At 43.7% G+C, this 23,561-nt stretch overlaps 1 protein-coding gene across 6 annotated transcripts in view; it reads left to right on the forward strand.

Annotated features, from left to right (window-relative positions):
• The window catches only part of AOAH (acyloxyacyl hydrolase), a 191,919-nt gene extending 169,567 nt beyond the window's left edge, over nucleotides 1–22,352 (forward strand). For 3 of the 6 annotated variants that reach the window (XR_003679783.2, XR_003679784.2, XR_003679785.2), the window contains 5 exons: nucleotides 738–834; nucleotides 6,755–6,831; nucleotides 17,912–18,089; nucleotides 21,491–21,701; nucleotides 22,332–22,352. Coding sequence is in view for 2 of the 6 variants with exons in the window: in XM_024130149.3 (XP_023985917.1) it covers nucleotides 738–834; nucleotides 6,755–6,831; nucleotides 17,912–18,040 (303 nt within the window). In the remaining 4 variants the exon portion in view is untranslated. Of the gene's footprint in view, nucleotides 1–737; nucleotides 835–6,754; nucleotides 6,832–17,911; nucleotides 18,090–20,302; nucleotides 20,398–21,490; nucleotides 21,753–22,331 lie in introns of those variants that run through there. The other 3 variants (XM_024130149.3, XM_028489891.2, XR_008617356.1) reach the window with 3 other exon arrangements.
• The last annotated feature ends 1,209 nt before the right edge of the window (nucleotides 22,353–23,561 follow it).

Consider the following 23,561-nt stretch of genomic DNA (forward strand, 5'->3'; position numbering starts at 1 on the left):
GAACCCGTGTCCCCTGCATCGGCAGGCGGACTCTCAACCACTGCGCCACCAGGGAAGCCCATAGATAGTTATTTGGGGGTTTTTGCCTACATAGTATCAGAACACATATTGTTTTGTGCCTTCTGATGTTCATAATCATACCTCCACATCATAATTTTGTAATCATTTTAGAAAATAGAGCATATGAATGTACCATGATTTATTTCATCCCTTGGTGTTGGACATATGGATTGTTTCTAATTTTCCACTATGATAAATAGCGTTGTGATGAACCTTTGTATATATGAAGATGTATGTCTTTGTGTACCATGTCTATTTCCTTAAGACAAATTCCTAGAAAATTATTGGATCAAAGAGTACGTCATATTTAACGATTTGATCCCTATCAGCAAATTGCTCTCTAGAAAGGTTAAACCAATTGACATTCTCAATCACATACCCCATGGCAATACTCTTTATCATCATGATTGTTCATCTTTTCTTTGCCAAACCCATGGGGAGAAAGTGGTATCTTAATACTTTAATTTGCACTGATTTTGTTCCTAATGAATTTTAACAGTTTTGTATGCTCGTTGGCCATTTGTGCATGAATGGAATTTAATATGCAGAGCTGCTCTCTGCTGATACTTGCAGTCGGGGTGGGGTGGGGACTATTGATTTCTTTGTTCTGCCTGAATTGTCTCCCTAAAGCCCAAGTCTAGGTTTCCTGAAATTCTCCCTGTTTCCTTTGTATTCAGAGAGCAGAACAACTCTCCAATACGCTGAAAAAAATTGCAACCAGCCAGAAATTTACGAACTTCAATCTTTTCTACATGGATTTTGACTTCCAAGAAAGTAAGTTTTGCTTGGTTTAGGTATTGACACAAGACAGAAGCAGCAGCTACCATTTAGAGCCTGCCTGGGCAAGGCGTTTGTTTACAAGCCAACAGGCAGTATATTGGGCAGGGTCGCTTCTGCCCATTCTGACGCATTGATAGCTCAGAGTATTGAAAAAAGATAAAGTGTGAGACTCTTTCTGGAAAGGTGGAAGCTTACTTAGCATCACCTCCTTAACTTCACCATTATTTTAGAATCCCTGAAGCAATAGAGCCAGTGACCAGATGGAAACAGCTGTGGGCTGGGAGCCAACAGGTCAGTGGAATCATCTAACTTATTCTTGACAGTTTAGCAATGACCCGCTTACGGCTGGGCTAAAGATAAGTTTGACAGGAATGAGGGGTAAGGCAGTGCCTCTCCTTGGGGCCACTGGATTACCTAAGGACTCAAAACAAGGCAGATTCCCAGACCTCACACATGATGAAACTAATGAGTCTCAAAGGGAGGACTTCAGATGCCTATGGCAAAGTGGACAAACCATATCCCAGCTTTCTGGAAAGAACATTACTGCTGCTTTTCTAGCATTCTATCCAAACATTGGGGTCACTGATGAGTGGCCACAAGAAAACAGGCATGATTACTGGATTTATCCTTTACATCTTGACTCTGAAAAATTATTATCTACTGACTTTAATCCTTCCAGTCCCATTTTCATTGCTAAGCAACTGTTATGCAAGAGAAAAGTCTCTGTTGATTGACTGCCAGCTGAGATGATGCTAATGAAAAGCTTTGCAGTGTATGCAAAGGATGGACGATCTCTCATACGGAGTTTATCATCTCTATCTCCCCACCACCAACTCCCCCAGCCCAAGCATCTGGGATGAGACAGATGGCCATCATGAATTATCAAATATTACATTAGCTGACACGTTTTGCATTGTAGACTCTAGTACTTCAATTCTGAACATCTTTTCAACGAGGCTGATCTCCGTTAACTAGATTTCCTGCGTAGGTGATACATATTTCTCTCACGGGGAGAGACATTTTGATAAATAACCTGTCATTAAAAATGCAGAGTTAAAGCCTCATTAATGAATTCCCGGTGCAAACAAATGCACCACCAAGTGATCTTTGATCATCACCCACCCTGAATATAGATAAAGTTTTTAAAAATATAATATTGCCTAGCATTCACTTGAGACTTTTTCATTTTCCACAGTAATCTCTAGCTCTGTCATTTATTATCTTTGGGACTGTTGGCGATTCCCTGAACATTTCTAAACTCTCCTTTCCAGACCTGGAAATGGAGACACTATATCTACATAACAAGTCTTTGTGATAATTATGTAAAATAATGTATAATCCTCCCAAATGCCATGCCTGGTACATAGCCAGCACCCAGGAAAAAGCACCATTCCCTCACACCCTTGCCACTTAATACATAGTTCAAAATAAGCAACATCTATACACCTGGGGACTGGTTATAAATGCAGAGCCCCAGGCCCCACTCCTAAGTAGGACATACCTAATAAGAGTCTGCATCTGTACATAATCCACAGATGATCTATTAAAATTAAAACACACATTAAAATTTAATAAATGGGGCTCATGCCACTTGGCTGACAAGGCCATTTTTTCACTGACACTTGAAATATACCACCAGCTCCCCTCAGCTTCTAAGACAACTCAGAGTTTTGGTTCTTAGTTCCCCTCAAGTGTATGTTTGTCAAAATGACCAGTGACTTCAGAGTGCTGACCAGAATTCAGATTTATCTTTTTAAATATCTGCTAATCATCAAGGAGCTACCAAATGTTCTATGAAACTCCTGTGATTTCTATTGCATCTCTGAAAAACTGGTCATTAGCAGAGCTTCTTTGACTTTACAAATAAAGGAAATACATTACGTACCAAATCCAAAGAGATCGCTCATGATCTTTCAAGAGCTTTAATTCAAGTGTTCCAAAGAACAAACGGCAATTTATTTGCCTATTTTTAATTATGGTCCCAGGCAGGAAGGGAACTGACCAACCTACCATAATACCCTGCTTGGACCACCCAGTCTAAATCAGGGAAGAAGTAGAGACCACTGTCTAGTATTGCATTTATTCTAAGAAAGCAAAATTTCACCCTGAGATAAACAAACTAAAAAGGGTCACTCTGTCTAGCACTGGTCATAATATAGGTAAGACCTTAAACTCTTGCCTGTGAGTTACTGACTCTTCCTGTAAGTGTTATAATTCTTATGTCTACAGATATTCAGTGACTGGTAAGCCTCAGAGACACAATAATCATATGAGAAAATATCCTACCTTATGGGATCACGCCTCCAAGGGGAGTAGAAGGAATCACCATTCCTTCTCACTTTGAAAAATAGTCATTAATTCTGATGACTCAATTATGTCCATCTGTTCCATGAAGTATAATATCTATCACCACCTCTCCCTTTCTCTAAGGGCCATAGTTTTTAGTTTGGTAGTTAGTAATGCACATAAAATTCAAATCAAAATGGAAACAGCCTCGACTAACTTTAAGCCTCTGCCGCCAGCCGCGGCGGGTCCTCAAAGTGCAGCAACAATCGACGAGAGGGGGTAGGGAACTGAGAGCACCAAGGTATGGGATCAGAAGGGCACAAACAACTGATGGTTGCAAGGCAAGTTTAATAACAAAGCATAGTCATATATATACCCCTAAAGCAGGGACTTTTCACAGTCATTGTGCCCTAAAGCAGAAACTTTGTATAAACATTGTTCTATAGAACTGGTCTTTTATCTCGGCTTAGTCGCCACCATATCTGCAGGGACTTTGCACGGTCATTGCGCCCTAAAAGAAAGGAATGCTACTGTCTCGCGGGCTCGGTCTCAGCGGGCTAGGGGCGCGGCTCCGCGCGCGGCTCCGCGAACATCCTGCTGCTCGCAGAGCGGGTTTATTGCTTGTTCCACAAAGGCACCAACTTCCCCTCCAGGGTTGCTTTTCCTAGCTTTAGGGAACAACCAGGGACTCTCAGTATATGAGCAGGTCCCTGGAGCGATCTGGCCAAAGACCATCTCCTTTTTTACGTTCATACCATAAAGTCCAGGATGCATACCAAGGAGAGTACAATCGGGCCCTGAGGCTTAGGAGGGTCTTAATGGCGCATTCCTCAGAGGGCAATGCTTGCCACAAGCCTTGTTAAGACTAGCATTGAATCACACTAGAGGAAACACGGGTATAAGAAAGTCTGGTCTTTTTAATATGGAGCTCTTAACAAACATTCCTCTCCAGGAGCACATCTTGGCTTAAACTGTGTTTCATTTATAAGCTCAAATTTGCTTTCCACTGTTGATTTTCCAGATCTCCAGATCACTGTAATTCCTTTCTGAACGTTCTCTTGGCCAGTGAAGGCACAAGTTTAGGTTCAATTTGTCACTCAAACTTCTCTGCAAATGTGAAGAGTCAAAAAGTGTTATGAGGAACTTCCTAACCCTGCTGGGTCAGAGGATGTGTGAGTGGTCCAGGTCAGGCCCATGGCTTGCTGTCTATCTCTTTAATACAACCCTTTCTCAGGTCTTGACTGGGCTTTTTTGTGTGTGTGTGGTACGCAGGCCTCTCACTGTTGTGGCCTCTCTCGCTGCGGAGCACAGGCTCCGGACGCGCAGGCTCAGCGGCCATGGCTCACGGGCCCAGCCGCTCCGCGGCATGTGGTATCTTCCCAGACCGGGGCACGAACCCGCATCCCCTGCATCGGCAGGCGGACTCCCAACCACTGCGCCACCAGGGAAGCCCTCTTTCTCTTTTTAACATTTGTATAGCATAAGGTGAAACCAAACTGAAAATAAGGGAGAAGCAGGAGAAAGGATTGAAGAGTTCATTGAGGGTTTGCGTGAAGCAAAGGAGTGCAAGTAGAATGGAAGCGAGGTCACCTCTGAAGTCACAGAGGAGCCTAGGAGGCTGACATCTTACCTGGGCTGGACCTTTCTGCATCAGTGTTGATTTCTATATTAGAAACCCTGTGCGGCTGCAAAGTAGAGATGAGACAAATAGTACAAAAGTACAAAAAGCACTGAGGGGGCTCAGTGGGGGTGACATTGACTTTGTATAGAAGAAACCCTTCCAAAGCCTGGTGCTCCATTAAGGGTAGTTGGTTGGATGCTCAGATTGGAAATGGCTCAGAGACAGAATCAGCATAAAGTTAGAAAGTAGAACAGCAGGACCCAAAAAACAAGTTGGAAAGTGACCCATTCTCTCCCGACCAAGGGGGAGAAAGAACAGTCTGAACCAAGCATGGGGAATGCATGACAGGTGAGCCAGAATGAGCAGGGCTGGGCTGGAGCAGTATGGCACACCCAGAAAGACAGGAGGGACCCACAGGTGCTTCAAAGTGTCAGATCCAGAGGGAAAGGTGAAGCACCCAGAATTGAACCTGAAGCAGAAAATCCGGTTCCGAGGTCATGCCTAAAAAACAGAACAGCCAGGTAAACTGAAGCTAGAGCCAGGCAAGCTTCCCCAAGGCTCTGTCTTTTATGGGGTACCTAGGGCCAATGGCAGGAAACTGTGAGGTCTGCAAGCTGGTTCAGCAGAACAAATAAGCCTTCATAAGGGTTAATGTGGTTTCAGTATCATTGTAATTCTGAGCTTCCTATCAGAAGAGCAGATACATACCATTCCTTCAGAGATACACCGTTTACCAGCATGAAGCAATCTCTCCCTTGAGACCACATGTGGAGGGCACAGTGGACAATATCCTTGATTTGAGTTTCACAAGAAATGCAAAGGCCACTTTCCATTAGCTGCTTCTTCTAGCAACCTCCAATAAAACCCAGGCGTAAAGTATAAGAGAGTGGCTCAGTGGTGGCCATTCTGGCAGGGAAAAAGCCAAGAGGAATTGGTGATCCAGTATAGGATTCCAAACCACCAGCAGGAATTGTTTCCTGTGCTCTGAGAAGGACAGCAGTATTTGCAGCCCCTCTGGGGACAAGGATTGGGTAGCAAGTGTGGACGGCCTAGCGTGATATTAGGACTGATTACAAAAGCAGCATAGTATTGATTCAGCTCTGGGAAAGTCCAGCTTCTCTCATCCAGTTAAAGCCCCTAATAGCATTTCCATTCCTATCCTTGGGGCAAAAGAGAGATAAACAAAGAGGGCAAGAGGGAACAGATCCCTGCCCTTGAGTTTTTGTGAAGTGAAGGGGAAAGAACTAGAGGAATCTCAGCTGTGCCTGTTCCCCTCTCTGGACACCAGGGAAATGAGGACATGGGCTACACTGGGAGTGGTAGGTTTCACATTTTTCTCTCTGGAGGCTCTCTAGGGATTTGAAGTTTCCTTGAGGAGTTCTTATTGACTGTATGATATTATAATGTAGAGTTCATTATGCCTTTGCCTTGGAGCAACTGACATTCCTGGTCTCCCCCCCGTTGAAGGACAGTTTTATTGCTGTTCATGGGGCTCATAACGTTTTCTCTGTAGCCATACTCACTCTAAATGTGATGTCCAGATCATTTTAGGTAATTATATTTCTGACGAACTGTGTGAGTTTTAATGATGATTGCTTGACATATGCAGGCAGTGTCTGCAGCCAATGAAAGGAGATGTTAACAAAATGCTTAATATTTTCCTCCTACTCCTGAAATTCTGTCCTCCTGGCCACTGAGAAATGAGATGGACTTAAATCGATGTTGAATATTTTCGAGCTCACCCTTCTCCACCACCCTCCTCACTCTACAAACCACATTCATCCAACACTCTCACACATTTGTCTTCCTGAGTTAGAGAAAAAATAATGACACAATGGAAAGATTATTTCTGTTCAGAGAGCCCCCGGCAGAGGCAGATGTGGCTGGGTAAGCATGGGCCCAGGAGGAGCATCCTTCACAGCCCTTGCTCTTGGGTGTTGACTGTTGCTCAGGAAAGCATGTCTCTAACCCTCTGTGTGTGTGTGTGTGTGTGTGCACGCCCTGCAGTCACGGAGAAGTGGCAGAAGAGTGGAGGGCAGCCCTGGCAGCTCATTGAACCCATGGATGGATTCCACCCTAGTGAGGTAAGTGCAGTCACACGATGGTTGCTGAGGGCAGTCGGTTACGTTATCTTTGTAATATAATTATGCACTCATGCATTCGTTTTTATCCTGTTTTATTCCCGAAAGAATTTGAGGTGATGTGCACACGTGTGTAAGATAGAAGATAAATAAATATAAATTAAATTGATAAAATATAAATAAAATAATAAAGTGAAAATCAGAGTAAAAAGAAAATAAGGGAGAAATGATACCTGAATTCCTGACTTAATGTCTACAATTTACAATGTGTCCCAGGAAGTCCTAAGAAACTCCTGCAAGGGTCCATGAAATCAGCTCCACGCTTCCTATGCGGCTGATGCAAAGAAGGGCATAAGTCATAGCCTTAAGAAGATAAAAAATAAATTAAGTACTCAAAAAAAAAAAATCAGAAGGACTCCTGGAAGTGAGCCCTGTGAGAAATTTCTTCTGTGGATCCTTCTAGAAAAAAAGAACCATACGAGAGGAGAACAGTGTCCTTAGCAATATCCTGCAGTAAGAGCTGTTTCTCATTTAGGATTCCGAGGAACAATCTGGAAAGTAGTTCTACTCTGGCCTCTTCACAGAGCAAGAGGAGCTAGACGGTGGGATTCTGTCCCCTCCTCCTCCCCTGTCCATTGTCCTGGCTGCAGCCAGGAAAGTTCCACTTTTATCTGTTCTACATACTGGACTTGCTCATGATATTTCTTTGTATAAAAATAGAAAAAGAAGTGGGGGAATAGCTCTGCTGCTTCTAACATTTTGAAAGCCAGTCCCCTGCAAGAGGGATGGGCCATTTACCCACAGGCAATTCTCTGTGGCTATTGTCTTTCTGATGCGGCCTTTGTGGCATTGACAAGGGTCCAAACGTGAGAAACACTCCTTGTAGCCTTGATCTCCATGGTCAGCCAGGCCACAGGGAGGGCTGATCATCCCCTAAGAAGCATGAAGGGAACCATAGTCCTCCCTCCCACTGAGCTCTAGGTCCCATGAGTACCCATGGGCAGGGCTAAGAACTGTCTCAAAAGAAAAGGAAGAGGGGCTTCCCTGGTGGTGCAGAGGTTAAGAATCCGCCTGCCAATGCAGGGGACACAGGTTCAAGCCCTGGTCCAGGAAGATCCCACAAGTCACAGAGCAACTAAGCCTGTGCACCACAACTACTGAGCCTGTGCTCTAGAGCCCGCGAGCCACAACTACTGAGCCCATATGCCACAACTACTGAAGCCCAAGCGCCTAGAGCTCATGCTCCGCAACAAGAGAAGCCACCGCAATGAAGAGTAGCCCCCGCTCGCCACAACTAGAGAAAGCTCGCATGCAGCAACGAAGACCCAATGCAGCCAAAAATAAAAATTAACTAATTAATTAAATTTAAAAAAAATAATAAAGAAAAGGATGAGTGCCACTCCATGATCAGATGGATGGACAGTAGAGTCTCACAGATGCTGGGTAAATTTTAAAGTGAGTATTAAATGCACATCTTACTGTGTTAAGTAACAACAACCCAAACAATCTAAGTAATGCACCTCAGAATATCTGTTTCCTGTGTATCACTTGGATGGGTTGATCCAAGAGAATTATTGGCTAGAAGCTGGTTAAATATTAGAGTTTGCGCCCCCGCCAAAAAAAAAATGATGTCTTTGGTTTTCGAATAGTTAATGTGGAGACCTGCTTTCTGGCAATAATTAGGTAGTAGTTCTTGTCATTCTTTGTACATTACAGAATTTTACCCTTCTGATTCTATAGAGAATGGGGATGAGAGGAGATGGTCAGAGAGGGAGCAATGAGGAACAAACTAAAAAGAAGAGGGTCAAAGACAGCTTTGTTGTATCCCTCAGGACATATTTGTCTGATCTATCAAAAGACTATTCTGTCCCTGACTCTTAAAATAGTATTAGGGTTCAAGGTCTGTCAAATTGGGGCTCTTTCTTGCACTCAAACAGCTTCGCCGTTAACTGACTGTTGAGAACAGAGTCAAAAGCTGAAAATCGGTGTGTCATAATCTTATGTTACTCCTGAGAGATTTGTTCACATGCTGAGAGTCGGTGATAGAGTGGGCAACAGTGGTGGAGCCACATCTAAAGCGGGTGACAATGGATAGATATGCCTAAAGCCTGCCTAGTTATCATGTATGTTGAGCTGAGCAGTCTAGATGGCAAATTGCCATCCTAGAATGTCTATTGAGTGCCTACGCGGTATCAAACACAGTGAGAAGGGTGAACAGGAAACCACCCCTGCCGGTTAAGGAGATTATAGGGTAGAGTGGGAGAATGACAAATACACAGATAATTAAATGTAAAAAGTAGTCAATGCCTCCAATTGTGCAAGCACAGATGCTATGGGAGCATTATGGGGGACGGAATGGGAGAGAGGGGCGCAAGAAAAGATTTTCAGAGGAGGGAACTCAGAACTAAGACCATGAACTAGTCAAGTGAAAGGAAGAGGGGAGGGGCTGCAGAAAGTGTTGAGCTGAGGAAAGTGCAAGGGCAAGGACCTGAGTACGAAAGGAAGCATGGCACATTGGAGGTAATAAAAGTGCTTCTGTGTGGCTGGGACATAGAACATGAGAGCAGAGTGGAGAGAGAAGGAGCAAGAGAGATATTCAGGGACAGGTCACACAAGGTCTGAATAGGGTTTGACCTTTTCAACTGGGGAGAACAGAGAGCCGTTGAAGGTTTTTCAGCAAGAGGGAAAAATACCTAGACTTGTTCTCTAAAAAGATACCTGTGGTAGCAGCACGAAGAATGGTTCGGTCTAGCAGGGGTGTGGACACTCCTGTGCACAAGAGGGTGATGGCCTGAACAGAGGTAGTAAGAGTGAGGAGAAAGAGAATGGCCTGTATTGGAGAGATTCAGAGAGTTGAATCAATAGAACGTGGTCACTTATTGGATGTCAAGGTGAAAGAGAAAGAGAAGCTAAGCATCACACTTTTGTGACTTGAGAAACTGGAGAGATGATTTCATTGCCTACTGAGGTCAAGAACACCTTTAGGGGGATAGGGTGGTTTGAGGACGAGTTTGGTACATGTTGGGTTTAAAGAGCCTCTAGGATGTCCAAATGGAGATGTCCCTGCAGCAGATAATATACGAGCTTAGAGCTCAGGAAGGGATCTGAGCTGGAGATACAGATGTGAGAACCATCAGGACAGGGTTGTGACTTGAAGCCTTGAAGAGGGGCCGCTGGATGTCCCTGCACACTCGCCCCCCGATGGTGTGCCCTACAGCAGAAGCAGTGTTAAGGGATCCTTCTAGACCATGGGGCAGCTATGGGAGTCCACATCTTTTCCATCTTGAAATAGTCAGATGGGCCAGGCTGAGTCTCAGGACCTCATCCTTATGGCACAGACATAATACCAACCAAAAGAGTAGACTCGGACCTTTCTCAAGTGCCCCCTCACCAATCCTGTACATTTGAGCAAAAACAGTTGATACTGGCCCCTCACCACCAAGGGGTGAGCAGGCTTTATTTTATTGGCCTATTTCTTCCTAAAACCCTGCTAGAGAAGCAGGGGGGAGTGTGTAACCACTATTGATTCAACTGCTCCAGTTTTCTTAGGCAGACAAGTTTAAGTATAAATATGGGCTATGTTGAACAGTTCAAATTTATGATTGATAGATATTAGTTTTTGAGCCACATTATATTCATCATCTAAATTCTTTACTTATATTTTAATAGAAAATAAATAAGCACATAAAAATTCCTGTATATCAATAGACTGACAACCACTTTACTTTTTCATCTCATTTCCAAAATGTAGAACCAGAATTTTAAGAAATATATATAATGCTAGACTTGCTGATTGATTAGATTGGTGGGTGAGAGTGAGATGACTCACAGGATTCGACAACTGGATGAAAGGAGGTGAAAATATAAAGTCAAAGGACTCAGAAGAAGGAGCAGATTTGAACATTCTGAACTTGGGGTGCCTGCACAGTATCCAGCCATTAGATCATATTTATGGGTTCTGATCTCAAGAGACACGGGTTTGGGAATCACCAGCTTCTAGCTGAGAGCAGGAGACGCTGGCAGGGATGAGATTGGCCCAAGGGATCAAATTATGAAGAAAAATAAAGATCAAAGAGAATTAAGACTGAGAAGGTATTTTACTTATCTATTGTTGCATACCAAATGACTTAAAAACCACACACATTCCTTTTTCTTTTTAACTTTTTATTTTATATTGGAGTATAGCCGATTAACAATGTTGTGATAGTTTCAGATGCACAGCAAAGGGACTCAGCCATACATATACATGTATCCTTTCTCCCCCAGACTCCCCTCCCATCCAGGCTGCTGCATAACATTGAGCAGAGTTCCCTGTACTACACAGTAGGTCCTTGTTGGTTATCCTTTTTAAATATAGCAGTGTGTACATGTCAATCCCAAACTCCCTAGCTATCCCTTCCCTCCACCCTTCCTACCCCGCCGCCCGGTAACCATAGCTTCATTCTCTAAGTCTGTGAGTCTGTTTCTGTTTTGTAAATATGTTCATTTGTATCATTTCTTTTTAGATTCCACATATAAGCAATATCATACGATATTTCTTTCTCTTTCTGTCTTACTTCGCTCAGTATGACAATCTCTAGGTCCACCCATGTTGCTGCAAATGGCATTATTTCATTCTTTTTAATGGCTGAGTAGTATTCCATTGTATATGTCCCACATCTTCTTTATCCATTCCTCTGTCGATGGACTTTTAGACTGCTTCCATGTTTTGGCTATTGTAAACAGTACTGCAGTGAACACTGGGGTGCATGTATCCTTTCAGACCATGTTTCTCTCCAGATATATGCCCAGGAGTGGCATTGCAGGGTCATATGGTAGCTCTATTTTTAGTTTGTTATGGAACCTCCATACTGTTCTCCATAATGGCTGTACCAATTTACATTCCCACCGACAGTGTAGGAGACACCTTTCTTATCTCACAGTTTCTGTGGCCAGGAATCCAGGCACAGATTAGCTGGGTATCCTGCTCCACTGACTCTCCCAAGTTGCCATCAAGGTGTCTGCCAGGGCTGGGTCTCATCGGAAGGCTTGACTTGGAAGCTCACATTTGTTGGCAGAATGTAGTTTCTTGAGACCTGTTGAATTCATTCTTTTTAATGGCTGAGTAGTATTCCATTGTATATGTCCCACATCTTCTTTATCCATTCCTCTGTCGATGGACTTTTAGACTGCTTCCATGTTTTGGCTATTGTAAACAGTACTGCAGTGAACACTGGGGTGCATGTATCCTTTCAGACCATGTTTCTCTCCAGATATATGCCCAGGAGTGGCATTGCAGGGTCATATGGTAGCTCTATTTTTAGTTTGTTATGGAACCTCCATACTGTTCTCCATAATGGCTGTACCAATTTACATTCCCACCGACAGTGTAGGAGACACCTTTCTTATCTCACAGTTTCTGTGGCCAGGAATCCAGGCACAGATTAGCTGGGTATCCTGCTCCACTGACTCTCCCAAGTTGCCATCAAGGTGTCTGCCAGGGCTGGGTCTCATCGGAAGGCTTGACTTGGAAGCTCACATTTGTTGGCAGAATGTAGTTTCTTGAGACCTGTTGAACTGAGGGTCTCAGTTCCTAATCGGTTGTTGCTCAGAGGCCACCTGAGCAACCTGCTTCATCAATGAGTGCAAAATGGCAACAGAGAGAGTCTGCCAATTATGTCAGTCACTACTGTACGTAACCTAATCACAGAGTAACATTCCATCACCTTCGCCATATTTTAGAAGTTAAAAGCAAGTTACAAGTCCTACCACACTCAAAGGAGAGGGATTACGCAGGTGTGACTACCACAAAGTGGGAACCATTGCCCATCTCAGCAGGACCCGCTGGAAAGAAGTCCTAGGAGATCGCTAGATGCCTCCAGAGAGAGCAGGGGTATCCGAGAGTTGGGAATAGCAGTCAAACTGCTGACAAAATGCAAAGAAAGTTTTTCTTAGGAAAGAAATGTCATTGCAAAGACCCGAGACCCAGATTTGTGGCCTGTTGAAGCTGTAGCAATTCTACCTGTTCAAACACCCACTTTTTAAAATCTTTGCAAAGTTAAGTATCTGAAAAGGCACGTAAAAGATCTCTGGGCCTAAAATCAGACAATAGTAAACAGAAAACGTTGAAAGAGCCACGAACATACATCAAGTCTGCTTTCCTTGGCTATGCTGAGACCACCTAGCTAAACATTCCTGACACCTCCTGCCTTAGAAGCTTCGCCCAACAAAGCTCTCTGCAAAACAGCCTCCTCTCCTCTCCTCACGGAAGTAGCAACTCAAACCAATCCTCTTAAAACTCTTCCTACAGGCAGTGAATTTTCCATGACATGAATCCCCTCTTCTTTCTTGAGCCCTGACCCTTATACACTGCTGGTGGCAGACATCAGATATATAATCAGTGGATTGGCTTTAAATAAGTTAACAGTCTCTAGGTCTTTATTTGTCTCAACATGTAAGCCCCTGGAACCCAAGGTCCTTGACAGACTGGTGGAGCCCCTCAAAAAAGGCAGTTAAGCTGGCAGTGGGGAGAGAGAGGAGGGAGGGCCTCCTGGGCCAGGGAACCCTCAAATAACAGTCACTTAGGCAGGCCGTCCCGTGCATCAGGGACCATGTTTGTTTAGTTTGCTTTATACACCAACTGGCAGCAGTGGTTTTGGTGGTGGCACCCTGAACCAGCACAGACAGGCTAGAGCTGGAAACGTAACATTTTTCCTTAAATGTTTTTAAATACATCTTACACCACTGTCATGTTGTAAGTTTACAAATTTAAAATTAATTGGGACCAAAAGTAACCAGGTCCAATAGACTGTGTTTCTGGACAGATTAAGAGGCCAGAGAAGTAAAACTGTGCCTTCCCTGTGGTGAGGGCTTCCCTGCAGGTGTTTAAAAGCAATCTTACAAGACAGCCTGGAATTGTTCTCCCTTCAAGAAAAATAAATTCACAGTAGATTTTTTACTTTGGTCTGGTAGAAACCCAGAGTTAAATTTAGCAAGGGTTCAACTTAAAAGGCATCAGTCATGATAAGTTGTTGGTGAAATCTATATACTCTTGCTCTGAATTGCATTTATTCTTTAAAAATGTAGTTACTGTTCAGGGTTTGTTTTTATGATTGTCTTACTAAAGGGTTCCATTTTTGTAGCAAAATACATACAGTTAGCTTACAAAGTGGGAATGTGGAGGAATCGCAGATGATGTCCAGCTATGACCACTGCTGGCCTTCTATCATGTCTGGATATGTGAGCAGATCATGAGCATGTGGGCTGGATCTGACATGGTATATTTTCTTGGAGGACCCGGTACTCTCCTGGTGAAGAACTCATCATAAATACAAATATGGTTAGGCAAAGAAGCGTGGCACAATTTTAAATTGTCATTAGAAGGGAGAGAAATTCTAGAAGCCATATGGTGGCTGTCACCAAGGGCTGAATCAAGAAGTGGCACCAGGTCCCTACCCTCCAACTCCCCTCTCCGTGGACTCATGCCTGAATCCTAGGGAGATCGGGGGCTGCAAGTAAAAACTGAAAAAGCTGCTTCACCAAAAACTTATATAAGACCATGGGGTGTTAAGTTGCCCTACTTTGTCACCCCTTCTATGAGAGTTTCAAAGAGAAAACTTCACAGTGCACCAATGACCATCACATGGTTTTGCCACCATGAGGGCTTCTTAGTAGCAGCGGTAGACAGATGGGTGGGTGGCAACGCCCTACAGAAGCACTGAAGCTGCAGGGATGCCTGCAGAACAGCACCAGTGCCCATCAGATGTGGACTTACCCAGAGGAAAGGCCACACCTGCTAGAACTGAGTGGCACCTAGACAAAAGCAGCACCGCCAATGTGGCAACCATCTGGACTCTGCAGCTGGGGCCCTGCAAGAGCACAGGCAGCTGAATCAACTGCAAAGGAAGAGACAAGGAAGGGCCTAACCCTGTTAACCAGAATATTCCACTTAACCAGAACTCCACATTCCCTAGCGTTCTGCTGGACCAGATTTCTTTCCATGCGCATGTCTAGTAGGATTAGTAAATGAGGCAGCCTGTGAACCCCTCCTGGGCTGCAGATGTTGGGCACACTGGCAACAGGAAACTGTCTCCACCCCTGTCCTGAGGACAAATGTTAGGGAGATGTGTGCAAAAAAAATGCATCGGTGAAATAAATAGCTTGCATGTATCTGATGGAATATCGTGCCACAAATAAAAACGATACAGATCTACTTTTAGTGGCGCAGAAATATGTCTGTAATATAGAGCAAAGTAAATAAAAAGCAGATTAGAGATTGTTGGGATGATTACTCAACTGAATGCATTTGTCAGCACTCATGGAACTGTTTACCAAAAAGAGTTCATTTTACTGTGTGTAAATTATACCTCCAAAAGAGCAGATTATAAAATATTTACAGAGGGATCAAATGTATGTGTGTGTGCATGTGTGTGTGCCTCAGAAAGGCTCAATGTTAACAGTGACTATCTCTATTATAATTAAGATAAATTTTATTCTGTTTTTCTTTTTGCTTAATTGTCGTTTAATTTTTTTTCCAAATGAATAGATATTGCTTTAATATTTTTGATTGTGAAAAGGGAAGCACAAAAGATATTTGTGTTCAAGGAACACCTCGCTTGGAGTAATGAGGATGACTGGGCCTTGCCCTGTGCAGAGCATCATGGGAGTTACAGGAGGAGGTTGGTTATGAGAAGCCCACAGTAGGTGCTCAGTAAATGTTTCTCAGACGAATGAATAATTATAGTGGGTCATTTAATCACAAGTGTCTAGTTTAGTAATAACAATACCATTCTCATTTTAGATCCAAAATATTGGCAATGCACACTCATGAATATTTTAGTCTCCATTAGAGTGACAGCCAACTAATTGCTTTTAAACCAAATAGTTACCACATGCTCAAATCTGAGCTCTTTTATTTTAACTTTCCTCTGCTTATCCTCACCCCCATGTCCTCCTTTATTAATTCACATTGGGAAACAAATGACCACGAATGTATTGGTACCACATAATTGTTAGGAAGACTGCTTAGGTATATCAAAGTGAAAGGCAAAAAACAAAAAAGAAGAACCAGTAATTTTCCACAGACTTGGAAGCAGCCTACTTTGTTGAGAAGTAGCAGGAAAAACAGCCCAAAACCAGTCCTCTGTTTTTGAAGACATGACTGCTTATAGTGTGAGAGACGATCAGACCCTTCCTGGAAACCTGCTGGCTTGACAATCAGCCTCTTTAGGTCTGAGAGGTGTGTGTGTGTGTGGTATGTGGTACGTGGTACGTGTTGTGTGTGTTGGTGGCAAGTGGGGTGTGTATGTGTGTTAGACACCACGTGGATATGATCAAGATTATATTGTTGGATGGATGGAATTTGGGGTCCACCTCAGAAGGCTCAGGAACATATTAAAATACTGGGGATATTTAATGTATTCACTCAACCAGTTCTATTTTTTTCTAACAACTGCTAAAATCTTACACACAATTTAGACCCAGAAAAGTCTTTAGATCATTTACTTATTTTGCAAATGAGAGAATTTCAGCCCAGAGAAGAAGGCTGAAGAGGGCTGGCCAGCATCACACAGGGAGCTGGCTGCACTGCTTGTTGGAATGATGAACAGCATGTGCCCTTTGAAGACAATGTCCATGTGCTTCTGTATAAAGTCAGGGACATCCCTGAGCATCTGCCCTGAACAATGTGTTCCCCTCTGAGGCCTTCAGCAGTCACGTTTCTCTTACCATTCAGCATTAACCCCCCCACACCCCCCCCCTTCCATGGAGATGTAGCCATCTGGGACCTGAAGGCCTGTCCAGGGCCCATTTGCTAAATGAGGGCATTATCTACAGAGAAAGACTCCTCATCAAAGGCATGTTAATGACAAGCCAGAGGACCGAACAACCAAGAATGGATCCTGCTGACATTGTGAATAAAGGGACATACAACAATGCAACCAGAGAGCGGGCATCAGGCCAGGAGAGAGAGGGACAAGCCTATTGTGAATTAAGCCTGTACATTCCACACCCTGGCACTCCAACCACTCTCTCCGTGCCCACAGCCTCCTTCAGGAGCCCAGCCCTGCCAGGGGACCAGTTCAGCTTCATGTCCCAGGCACCCGTAGTCCCCCTCCATGACTTTCTCTTCCACATCTCTAAGCTTTTGCATGTGCTGTGTCCTCTACCACATACACTGCTTTCCTCATGATCCATCTGGTGAATTCCTCCTTGAAAATTCAGCTCAGCCATCACACTCTTCAGAAAGGACCTATCCTTTCTTCGCACCCAGCAGAGTTGCCACCTCTTCCCCTTCCAGCCGTGTGCATCCCTCACAGTCCTCCCTGTGGGTTTGGTGGTGTCATTCTGCATGTCTGGGTCCCTCACTAGACTGGGAGTTCCTTCAAGGAAGGATTCATCCTGTTCACCTCCAAAACCCAAGCCTTAAGCCTGCAGTAAGTGTTAGCTATCCACAGGTAAGTGAACAAATGCCTTTCTGAGAAAGTATATTTGCTGTCTATTACTAAATAACAAATTACCACAAATGTAGCAGCTTAATACAATACACACTTGTTGTCTCACAGTTTCTGTGGGTCAGGAGTGCTGGCATAGTTTAATTGGGTTCTCTACTTAGAGTCTCAGAGGCTAAAATCTACATTCTCACCAGGAGACTCAACTGGGGAAGATTTGATTTCAGACTCACTTGAGTTGTTAGCAGAATTTATCTCCTTGTGGTGTTAGGACTGAAGACCCAACTTCTTACTAGATGTCAGCTGGAGGCCACCCTCTGTTCCCTGCCAGGTGGGCTTTCCAACATGGCTTCTTACATCATCAGCCCATCAGCGAGTCTCCAGAGCAAGTCTGCCAGCAAAGCAGAGCCTTAGACAATGTGACATAATCACCGAAGGGACATTCTTTCACCTTTACCATGTTCTATTGCTTAGAACCAAGTGATAGGTTCCATCCACATCAAGGGAAGGGGATCATGCAAAGACCCAAAGGTAGGAATCCTAGGGAACCATCCTAGAGTCTGTCCACCTCACAAGGAATAGAGTAAATCTTGCTGGTAACTTCTTTACTTTGTTTTAATTTCCTGTTTACTCCTCCTTTGGGTTCTCTCTTGCAGGTGGCTTTACAGCTGTTGGCAGATCGCTTCTGGAAGAAGGTGCAGCTCCAGTGGCCCCAGGTCCTGGGAAAGGAGAATCCATTCAACCCCCAGATTGAGCAGGTGTTTGGAGACCAAGGGGGGCACTAAGTCCTCAGGGACACCTGCTCCTGGGGAGCTCAGGAAGGCAGAAACTTGGGTAAACTCATTCAAGAAACGGTTATGGGGGCGGCTGTGTCACAAACTCACAGGCCCCTCTTCAGCAGCATCTTTGCAAAGTGCTTTTCTCCCATTTAAGAGCCTAGTGTCACTCTCTTTGCTTCCCTTTTCCCACTTTTGGGTATGGCTTCCCAAATAAACCACTGGCACCCAAATCTTTGTCTCAAGAGACAAAATTATAATGACAGTGTGTATATAATTGTGTATGCTTTATTATTTTATTATTTTTAAATTTATTTATTTATTCCTGATAGGGAGATATTAATACTTCTATTTTGGCTAGGCACCAGCGTGGTCCAAATCTCCCACTCATCGTATCAATGATTGGAAGACCTTACCACAGACTAGCTTCTGGCTTTGCGCAGTTCACACCCTGTTTCTCCTCCACGATCCACACACTTTCTGTGCCGGGAGCTGTAGGACACTCTCTCATACTGTGATCTGACCACTAGCCCTGAACCTTTGTCACGGTGCTGGTGGACAACAGGGGCGTACCTGGAAGCCCTTTCCTGCACGAGAATGGCTAGCGGTACCCCTTAACTGTGCACAGAAATGACAGCTAACCATATAAATAGTCCAACCTAAATCCAGCCTAAACAGATCTCCATTTCAACTTCCCCAAAATTCCCATGGCTTTTCCAGAGCCACTGGATATAAGGGAAATTGTGACAGAGAGGAAGCAATAGTGTTTAAAATATCTTACTTTTGCAAATTTTACAAAGCATAGGACCATGTGAACTCATTGTTGGGGCCCCTTCCAGGGCTTTGGAAGGAACCCTAAAATTTAATCTTTCTTAGACTTATGGTAAATCCACCTCTGCTCACAAGGTGAACTGGCCAGATTTGTGTGAGCTGCAGTTTGGGGGGCCAACACACTTAAAATGTTGTGAACCCATTAATTTCTGTCACCTGGGCAGAATCCTTGGCTCAGCATGACCAGCACATGTCCCCAGGAGGCAGAGTAACAGAGGACCAACAAGCACCCAGCAGGCTGCTTGTTTCAAGCAGGAAATACAAACTCGGAGTATAGATAGAAGGTGTGAGGTGTGGAGGTGTGGGGCTGTGGACACCTGGTATATCCATCTCCTCCTGGTTTTGGAGTTCCAACATCTCATCTTATTTCTAAGGAGTAAAATACCAATACTTGTTGTAGTGTTGTTTTGTTATTGTTTTTTTTTAATCTGAAATCTTAATCATTCAGTCTCAAAATATACCCAGAGAACAGTGCACTAAAATTTTGTATTCCTTTAGAAAATTCTATTCAATCCCCCCATTTAAAATGCTTCCAAGTTATTGCTATTCTAATTTTTATTTCCAAGTACTAGTGAAGTCAATAATCTTGTATTGCTTTTGCTGTTGTTGGGGGGATGGAGAATTCATTTTAGGCCCTGATCTTTTTTCCAGAAGGCCCTGAAGGAATAGAGTTATTTTAAAAGTTGGGGGAAACTAGAGGGAGTGTATAGGGAGATTTGGAAGCTACAGGGAGGGGGTTCCCAGGTTGGATCCTCCTGAGCCCGACCACCTCCCATTTCCCACCCTAGATGTCATCTCTGTCCCTGCCACTTTTTCCTGTTTAAATTCTCTTAAGACTGAACCCCCCACCTTGGGGATAATTTAACCAGTTCCATCTTCCTCATTCTCCACCTGAACAGGTTCAGATGGGAGGGTGGAGGTACCTGGGTTCTGAGCCCTGACCTCATTCCTGGGGCAAAGCACCAAGAAATCAAAGGGTGAGAGAAGATGGAGCTCCCATCTCAATTTTTTTATAAAACACTAATGCTGCACGAAATACTAGGTATCACCATTGTCTCCACAAGAACTGGAGTCCCAGGCCAGGCCCACTTCCCTTGATTGGGAGCGCATGGGTGAGACCTGTCCACTTCTGCCTCCATTTTCTATACTCCCATCCAGACATGTTCTTTCTTTGAGATTCAACCATGTCTTTCTCTCTGGCTTGGGGATATTCTGTCCCTGTAAGGTGTTGTATATACTTCTGATAGCTTGTGAGTGTCCAGAATTTATGGTAGAGCCATGGGGAACAGTTTCTATCCCGTATTTCTGCACTGGTGCCCCTTGAGCTACTATCTTCAGCCTCTAGTTTTTCAGAATCATAGTGTATGAGTGCTGTCCTTTGACAGGCACCTGAAGGGCTTTTTTGGGGTGGCTTACACCCCTCTCCATCCCCTTCCCCAGTTCCTGGACTGGCCTCCTGGAGAGAAGAGCCAGAACCTGAACAGAAACTCCAGGAGATGAGAACCAGGCCAGTCAGGTTCACTCCTGTATCAACAGCCCTACAACAATGCCTGGCCCATGAGAGGTACTCAGTAAGTAGTACTGATTGAATGAATGAATGAATATTAGAGTTGCTCTCCAGGGCACACTTCCTTATATCTCGCTATTTAGGGGAAAAAAAGAAGCCTCTTTTTGACACATTTGAATTAGCCCCGTTGAATCATACTCCTTGTGGTGTGAAGGGTAAGAAAGAAAAGCAATCAACACAGGGGATGTTTTTCTTTCTGGGCACCCTTGGTCAGAAGACATGATTTTCATCTAAACGCCCCAATACTATATTGTCATTTGTTTCTCCTATTTTCAGATTAAAGACCTCTCTTACCCTTTGCTATTGGAATGGGACTCCTCATTTTCCACATGAATAATTATCAAGACCTTCTATCATAGAGCCTTTCGGGTTCAGGACCTGGTGGAAAAAAATTTTTAGACCCCCCCCCCAGCAAGAGCAAATCAGCTAAAATATCTTATCTGAGACTTGTATTGACTCACAACATAGCAGGGACTAGAGCCCCCAGGAATTTTCACCAGCTACCCTGCTCTACCCTCTCCTGAGTTAGTCCCACTAAAGAAGGGATTCTGAACTGCAGTCTCTGGGAACCACCTTCTCCCAGAATTAAGAGTGCCTATGAACTTGAATGGGAAAAATTGTCTTTACTACCCTCTAAGTAAAATTCACCATTTCCTTTAATTATGAACGTAGACAACAAAACACTGTATTTTTTACAAAACACTGTATGTTTGCAACTGTATTCATAGCTGTCTGTCACAAACATTTTCACATCACATTACATTTGTTGCAGATACAGTCAATTCTCATTACTCAGGGCAGTTATGTGCTCTAGTCACCTTGAATACTGAATTAGCAAACGCTGAACCACTGCGCCTAGCGGAAGTATGGACTTACATTCCTGTGAGCCTCTGGTCACAACATTATCATCAACCAATCAATACACAATCTTTTTTTAATGTGTGGTTTTTGTTTAAAGACACCTTATTTAATTTATAGTTGATTAATGTTGAACTCACAGCCAACAGCACGACAACTCACATCTAAATGAAGCTTAACTACCCATCTATTTTATTCATAAGGCGCATCACAGTCTCCTGCAAGCACACAAGGTGGTACTTCAGCACTGCACTCGGAGACCGATTTAAACAGTGAAGTCACCAACGAAAAGCATAAAAATGCCCAAAATGTGGCAGTAAATACACCGTGAAAAAGACACCTTTTCTTACAGTGTGAGAGCTGAAACAAGAAGGCAGAGCCCTGCCTTTTTCAACCTCAGTTGGGAACGTGCAGGTCAGGTGATTGAAATTTCTCATTGCTCAAATGACCACAAAAGTGCCATGAGTATTGATTTGGGGGTTACAGATAAATTTTAGCAAGGATGTGAATTCACAGATATAGAATTTGTGAATAATGAGGAATGACCTTATCTTGAAATATCATTTATGGCCATGAGTACTTTGAAACACCTGTAATTATTAGATCCATTAAAAAAGAAATACATATATTAATGCATGCCCATTTTTAAATATTTCAAAATATTTTTAGTAGTGTGATATTTAGTTTTGATACAAATGGTTTCCTTTGTAATCCTATGTGTTTTATTTTTTGCACTTAAAAACGTTATTCTGAGAAGGGATCCCCAGCTTCCCCAGCCTGCCAAGGGGGTGCATGACACACACAGAGTTGTATGTTCTGGGATGTGTTGCTTTGAGAAGGAAGAACTCCACAGTCTAAAAAGAACTCCAGAGTCTAAAAAGTCTGGAAGCACAGCATAGTTTCTCTGCTTCCTGGAAAGTCACAGGGTGAAAGTTCTGCAGTAGAGAAGTGTGTTCAGCTCATTATTTACCCAACATTTTTGACCTAGAGCCCCTTCTCCTCCTATGAGAGGTATTAACACTCTGTGGTCTTCATGCTCTACAGAAACACCTTGGGAGATGCTGCCTTTGTCATTTCTAGTTCTACCAGAAAAGCTGTTGTTGCAGTGAGAAGAATTCCAAAGACATCCTGTTGTAGACAAAAGATGAGGAGTGGGGATTCTAGTCTGAATATACCTGGGAAATTCCTCACGCTGCCGGTGAGTGTGTTAGAGGCTAATTCCTCTGGGGATTACACTTTTGAAGCTCTTGGATGGATAGAAATGCAGAGGAGAGGTAAAGAGCACACAAAGAGGCTTGCTAAGGATTTATTTGGGCATTGTGCTCCTGGCTGGCTGCTTTGTTTATAATTAATTACATGGAGTATTTACAGGAACCCTTTCAGCCTCAGAATGCTGCAAATGTAACTCACGGGTTCACAAAGCTGCGTCAATAAACTGCAGCAGAAAGACGGGCAAGAGGACACACCAAGGGCTTCCATGGCAGCCCACGCTCAAGGCAGCTTCAGACCCTGGAGACTTTCAGTCTCGCCTGAGGACTCTACCCTCTGAGATGCATGCTTTGCACAGGCTCAGAAAAACACCAGGTGTTAGTATTTTTACAGTGATTCCCCCCATTGTACCTCTGCAAATATCAGCGGGAGCCTGGACGTTGTATGAGGCTGCTAGGGGAGCAGAGAGCTTTTGAGAAATAAGAGGTAGGAAAGAACAAAACTCTGTCCTGCTGCCTCCTGGCTGGGGGACCCATCAAAACACAACCAGTGGGAAATTCAGGAAGCAACAGGTTTTGGAGTCACTTGTCTGGGTTTGAATCTTGTTTAAGCTCCTGGTGCCTCAGTTACTTTCTCTTTCGAATGAGAGCAAGAATACCTGTTTCCTAGCACTGCTGGGAGCATTAACAGAGCTGATGCTTACAAAGGGCTATGTGACACAGATTATCTCACTTAATCCTTACAACAACTACATTAGGCAGGTCTGCCATGATTATCTGCTTTTACAGATAGGGAAATAGAAACAGAGCAGTTAAGTAACTTGCTGGAGATTGCACAGCTAATAAATGATGAATAAGCAGTTTGCAGCCAGGCCATCTGGCTCCAGGCTCCGTGCTGTTAGCCACAAGGTGACGCCGCCTTTATTATGTAAGATAATGCTAGTACAACATGAGGAATGATGGATCAACACTTGCTCTCATTGTCTCTATACCCAGGGTATAGTTTAGCCACCACGCAGGCTGGAGTCTGCTTTGTCTATAGAGTAAAACCGGAACTCATTAACAC

Source organism: Physeter macrocephalus, chromosome 5, assembly GCF_002837175.3.
Source record: "Physeter macrocephalus isolate SW-GA chromosome 5, ASM283717v5, whole genome shotgun sequence".
NCBI lineage: Eukaryota > Metazoa > Chordata > Mammalia > Artiodactyla > Physeteridae > Physeter > Physeter macrocephalus.